A 6,000-nucleotide genomic window follows, 5' to 3' on the forward strand; every position below is an offset into this window, starting at 1 on the left:
TTTCCAGTTCCTTTACCATCTTGCTTTCTGTGTAAGATTGCCAGTATAATGAACAGGTTAACATCCAGGCCCTACTCTTGGAATAAACTGGATGTAAACTGCTCAATTCACAAAAAACAACTCAGTCAGCACAGATGGAATGTTTTCATATCACTTGTCTTTGCTGCATTGAGGCTTGGCCTCTGAGGTAAAATGACAGCGTTCTAGCTCATTGCACCACCTGTTTCACTTTCAAAATTCTAGAGATTTCATTCCTCGAATATAAGGAATGCCTATCAACTGTAATAGATAGAATTTACAGTGCAGAAGGAGGCCATTCGGCCCATCGAGTCTGCACCGGCTCTTGGAAAGAGCACCCTACCCAAGGTTAACACCTCCACCCCATCCCCATAACTCAGTAAACCCACCCAACACTGAGGGCCATTTTGGACACTAAGGGCAATTTATCATGTCCAATCCACCTAACCCGCACATTTTTGGACTGTGGGAGGAAACCGGAGCACCTGGAGGAAACCTGCACACACACGGGGAGGATGTACAGACTCCGCACAGACAGTGACCCAAGCCGGAATCAAACCGGGGACCCTGGAGCTGTGAAGCGATTGTGCTATCCACAATGCTACCGTGCTGAAATGGTTGAGAAGAATCGATAATTGCCGCATTTTGGTTAAGTTACCAGTTAAAATTATTTTCTCTGAGCTGTAGACTTCTTTTGCAGCTGTTCCATTTGCACATACTACATTGTCTCAGGCTCTTGGATGTGATTCTTATTTAGAGAAAGGCTGAAGAATGCTGGAACATTCATTCACTCACAATTATCTTTCAATAAACAAATCACCGCCAAACTGTGGCATTGATATATTCTCTGCAGAATGGTACAAAAACTACCCTTCTTTTTAAATGTTGAATCCATTTAAGCTGAACTCTTTGCTGTCTATTTTTACATTTCTTTGACAGATGGGAAACCAAAGGTCTGGGTGTATGGAGTGTCTGCTGCCATAGTAGTCCTCATTATCTTCATTACTGTCCTGTCGTATCTGATCTGGTAAGCTTAGAACACCAAGCAATTTTTATTTTTAGTCTCATTTTCTGTTTCTCATGTTTAATTGTCATTTTCATGACTGTATCATTATTTTAGTACCTAGGGCATATTATATGATTGGAGTAACATTTAAACTAATTGACAACACTCTCCTTTCTAGTTTCAAGACTTATTTTTAGAAATCTTGAAAAGTTACATATTCTGTAAAGCAAATACAGCAAGTTCAGGCAAATAAATTGTTTCTTTGCTGTTTTGCAACAAGGCAAACCAAACCTATGTTTTAAAATGGCGGTCATGGAATGAGAGTTCTCATTAGATGGACCAGAATCAGTGGGATTGATAGTTTGCCCCATAAAATATAAAATCCGTTTGTCTATTAACTCCATGAGAACTTGATTTATTTGGCAAACCGAGTAGGTGCATCTATTGGTTGAACAGTTTCGGAGCGCTTTGATACTTGTCACTCCGTATCTGCCTGCGACACACCCTACATTAACTCTTAATTCTGATCTTAAAATGTAATCATGATGGTTACTTATACAGCACCCTTCAAAACAATGAAATAGCTGCAGTATGTTAGACATCCTGTATAATCCCATCATGGAACCCCTCCATTTGCGTGGAAATACAGACAAATTCTAACATGGATAGGCATTTAAATTCCCTCTGCCCTCTTGAAACCAGGCGGTGAAGGAATTAAAATTTGGGCAGTTACTTTTGCATTATTTTTCAGACCCATAGCCATCCTAACTAGGTTGCTCAATTAACTGTGGTAGAAGCCTGAGGAATTTATGCTAATTAGGATCCTGTTGCAGGGATAACTTCCCAAATCTAATAATCTAATGCAGGTTCCATTCAGTAGAAGTTTTCAGATTCTCCAAAGTAAGTAAAACAAAAACTTTGGGCTGGATTCTCCGATCCTGCGGGTATGACCGCATGATGTGTCTGGTCTTATGACCAAAAGGTCGTGCCGCCCAGCACCAATGCTCTGCTCAGTAGGGTGCGAGCAGCCGCATCGCGTAAAGCCCCCAGCTTTACCTGTGGATGTGGCCACAGAATGGCACCAGCCACGCGAATCTAGTCCGCCAAAAACTGGCCCCCTGTAGCCCCCCTCACCACCCCTGGGCCATCCCCCACCAGTCCCCGCCGAAACCCCCCCCTGCCAGTGGAGAACGCTGCCCCCCCCCCCCCCCCCCGACTGTGGCGGCACTGGACACAGTTCACAGCCACCACGCGAGGTCCGCGAAAGTAGTGAGGCCACATGTCCCACGCCGTCGGGAACTCAGCCCATCAGGGGCGGAGCATCGGAGGAGGGCCTCGGGTGACGTCCTCGAGTATGCAGTTTTTGAAGGGTTGGAGCACTGGAAAAACGGCGCCGTCCCCGATTCGAACGTGAAAACGGATTCTCCGGCCGATCGCCAAACACGATTCTGGTGTTGGCGATCAGAGAATCCAACCCATTTTCTTTTTCACAGGAGGAGCATGAATGCTCTGACCAAGCTATTTCGAATTACTCCTAGCCTAGGCACCTTCTCTTCCATGTTCCTCAAAACCATCCTTAATCCGGAGACACTTGCCCAATACGGCTCTGATGATCTGTTTGGGACAATTCACTTACCAATTCTGCTTAAGTGAGGCCTGGACAATAGAATGGCCCTGACCTTCCTTGGCACCGCAAGGATGATCTCCCAGCCTGACCCACCAGTTTCCTGTCCTGGAGTTAAAGTTTGGTCTATGACTCTACGCTGTGGTGTAACTCCAGTGCAGTGCCACATTTAAGAAATGGCTCGTTTGGGTTTTTGTTACGTGTAATACAGAACTGTTTCACTGTTGGCAGAAATCTTACACTCATGTGATATTACTTATACAAATAAAAACACAAATTTCTATCTAGAAGTCTCAACTTGTGTACGTTGGCAAACTGTCCAAGTCATTTACAATGTAATTCAGATTGTTCGCTGAAAATTGCATGATATTGGGATCCATTTACGATATGTATCATTCATCAGAAATGTGGGCAATGGATAGCTACCATTTGTTTCTTTTAGTCAGGATTGATGAATTGTGTAGGGGATCTGTGTTCCAATTGAGATGTGTTTCTATTTACCAGAAATATTGAGGTTTGAGCAGAGTTACTCATTATTGCTATTGTTTATCTTTTGCAGCAAGAAACCAAAACAGCAGGCGCGTCCAGTTCCCCAGCAGAAGCCTTTGACTTTAGCCTACGATGGAGATATGGACATGTAATTAGTTCAGGAGAAGACACTCTTCCTTTGTTCTGTTCATATTAATAGGATGACAGAAGCCTTAACATAACTTCAGTGTCACAAGCACGAGAATAGAAGACAAACCTCAAAAGCAGCTTTGAGAAATGTCTCGGAAACTACTCTGTTTCTGAGGAGAGGAACAATTTTCAGAAACTCCATATGTGCTCTTAAATAGAAATTTGAAAGTCGAGAACTCAAACATAACTGAAAAATTGCTATTAGAATTGTATTCTTTCTTTAAAATGTTAAGCATATGAAATGAATACCAAGACTGATTAAATAACAGCTCTTGTTGAATTTTCATATTTGCAAATGAGGGAAAGGATTGCACAGAATTTCCAGTACACAGGTATGAAGGCAATCCAAATGAAATCATATTGCATTTACAATCTGCTGGCTGCAAATGCATTTCTGAAGGCAAACATGGCTTCTGAAGGCAACAACTACTTTGACCTGAAAGGACCTATTGAACATTCTGTGGAATACTCTGCACTATATTAGTGCATCATGATTTCCTGCATTTAATGAACAAAAACAAAAATCCACGATGTACAGATTTCAATACTGCATAAAGCTTGGTCTTCTCAAGTGGCTTCCATTGAAAGAGAAAATGTACTGGTCGGAGAAGAGATGCAAAGTGTTATGTTGTGGAGCCTCAATGAGTATTTTGTAATGAATGTTTTTTTCTCAAATGAGATAAGACCTAACATTTAATTAGAAATTAAAGTGCTCCTGATAGAATAGTAAGAATCCTCAGCAAGTGAAGATGTTTTTCAGTAGAGAATAATAAATGGTTCACGTATTTCTGGCTTCAGTTCCATTTCTAATACTTACAAAACATAAGACATAACCAAGTGTAAATAATGTGCTGGCTGTACACCAAATGAAATAGCTCATTCAGTAATTAAACATTTCACCCACATATTTTCAAGGTTTTCCGTTAAGTCATTGGTTTTCATCCCCCTTGTTACGTTTAGAGTGAGAAGACCCAGTAAAGTAATGATTTTTATTTTCTTTTGAAAGTTTTATGACAAAATAAAACAATCCTGCACTGGGGGTTGGTACTTCAATGATGGCTTTAATACAGTTTGTGCTCAAAAGATAGGTTCCTTTAAATTGATGGATGAATATGGCCAGCTGCCTGGAATACAATTATTTCATTATTACGCTGGTTGTTTTGTTCAAATAACAAATATTAACATAGCTTTTACTGATCTTCATTTGTGAGTCTCAAGAGAACAGTATTAACAGCTGGTAAAGTGTGTTTGTTATTTTGGAATGTATTTATTGCTCCATTTGGGAACCAATTCAATGTATTTTCTTGAAAATAAACCAGAAAGCAGGTGGTTAGAAGCTGGATGCCTTGTTTTCTCTTGTTGCACACTACATTAGCTATTACATTAACGGGACATTGAAGGCATTTTCAGTCGTCAGTATGAATATTTTGTGTTTCAGATGCAAACTGTGCAAGGCATTGGTGAGAGTAGTCTGTATAGTTTTGGTCCCCTTATTTGAGGAGGGATGTAGTTGCATTCGATGCAGTTCAGAGGAGGTTGACCAGATTGATTCCAGAGATACTGGGTGGGATTCTCCGTCCCGCCGTACCCGTTTTCCGGTGCAGCGCGCCCTCACCGGCAGCGGGATCCTCCATCCTGGTAGCCGGTCAATGGGATTTCCCATTGTGGGAATCCACAGGCGTGAGTGCACTGCTGGCGAAGCGGAGGATCCCACCGATGGAGAATCCAGCCCTGGGGGGGGTTTGTCTTACGGAGAGACTAATGGTCCTCTTTTTAGAAGTACCAGTTAGGGCAAAAGAGAGAAGATTGGCAATTGGGAAAAGGAAGTGAGAGAAAGCTTGAGGGTTGATAGTGAACAAAGAAATGGTCACCTCCCAAAGAGCAAGAAAGGGATAAGGGCAGGTTAAATTGTATGCCATAATGATTATCTTTATTAATGTCACAAGTCGGCTGAAATTAACACTGCAATGAAATTACTGTGAAAATCCCCTAGTCACCATACTCCGGTGCCCATTCAGGTACACTGAGGGAGAATTCAGAATATCCAATTCACCTGACAAACACTTCTTTTGGGACTTGTGGGAGGAACCCGGAGGAAACCCATGTAGGTATGGGAGAATGTGCAGACTCCGAACAGACAGTGACCCAAGCCGTAAATCGTCCTGTGTCCCTGACACTTTGAAGCATCAGTGCTAACTACTGCGCTGCTGTGCCGCTCAGTATAGTGAACAAAATTGGGGAACTGGAAGCAAAAATTACTCTCGGGGAATATGACATAGTAGCATTGACAGAAACATCGTTCATGCCGGATTAGGACGGGATATTTAACATCCCGGGATATAAGGTTTTTAGTGGGAACAGGGTGGGTAAAAGGGAGGAGGTGTAGCAGTCTTGATCAAATATAGGCAGACTTGAATGAGATGCAGTTCTTGAATTAGAATCTATATAGTTGGAGGTGAGAAACTTGAAGAGAGCAGTGACTTAGTTTGGTATTTATTATAGACCTCAAAGTAATGGGGAGGAAGTGGAAGGGAGCATTTCTGGGCAGATTATGGAAATCTGCTGGGCAAGTTGGGTTGTTATTGTTGGGGATTTTAATTACCCTAAGGTCGACTGGAAAATGGGTAGAGCATGGGGCATGGAAGGGAGAAATTCCTTCTGTGTGTCAGGAGAA

General features: G+C 42.1%; 1 protein-coding gene across 4 annotated transcripts in view; it reads left to right on the forward strand.

Moving 5' to 3' along the window:
- The window catches only part of thsd7ba (thrombospondin, type I, domain containing 7Ba), a 1,373,128-nt gene extending 1,368,463 nt beyond the window's left edge, over positions 1-4,665 (forward strand). For all 4 annotated transcript variants that reach the window (XM_038789927.1, XM_038789926.1, XM_038789930.1 and 1 more), the window contains 2 exons: positions 958-1,045; positions 3,208-4,665. In XM_038789927.1, coding sequence (XP_038645855.1) covers positions 958-1,045; positions 3,208-3,289 — 170 coding nt within the window. In that variant the 3' untranslated portion in view covers positions 3,290-4,665. The remainder of the gene's footprint in view (positions 1-957; positions 1,046-3,207) is intronic.
- Positions 4,666-6,000: the final 1,335 nt, after the last annotated feature.

Source organism: Scyliorhinus canicula, chromosome 2 (assembly GCF_902713615.1).
Source record: "Scyliorhinus canicula chromosome 2, sScyCan1.1, whole genome shotgun sequence".
Classification (NCBI taxonomy): Eukaryota; Metazoa; Chordata; class Chondrichthyes; order Carcharhiniformes; family Scyliorhinidae; genus Scyliorhinus; species Scyliorhinus canicula.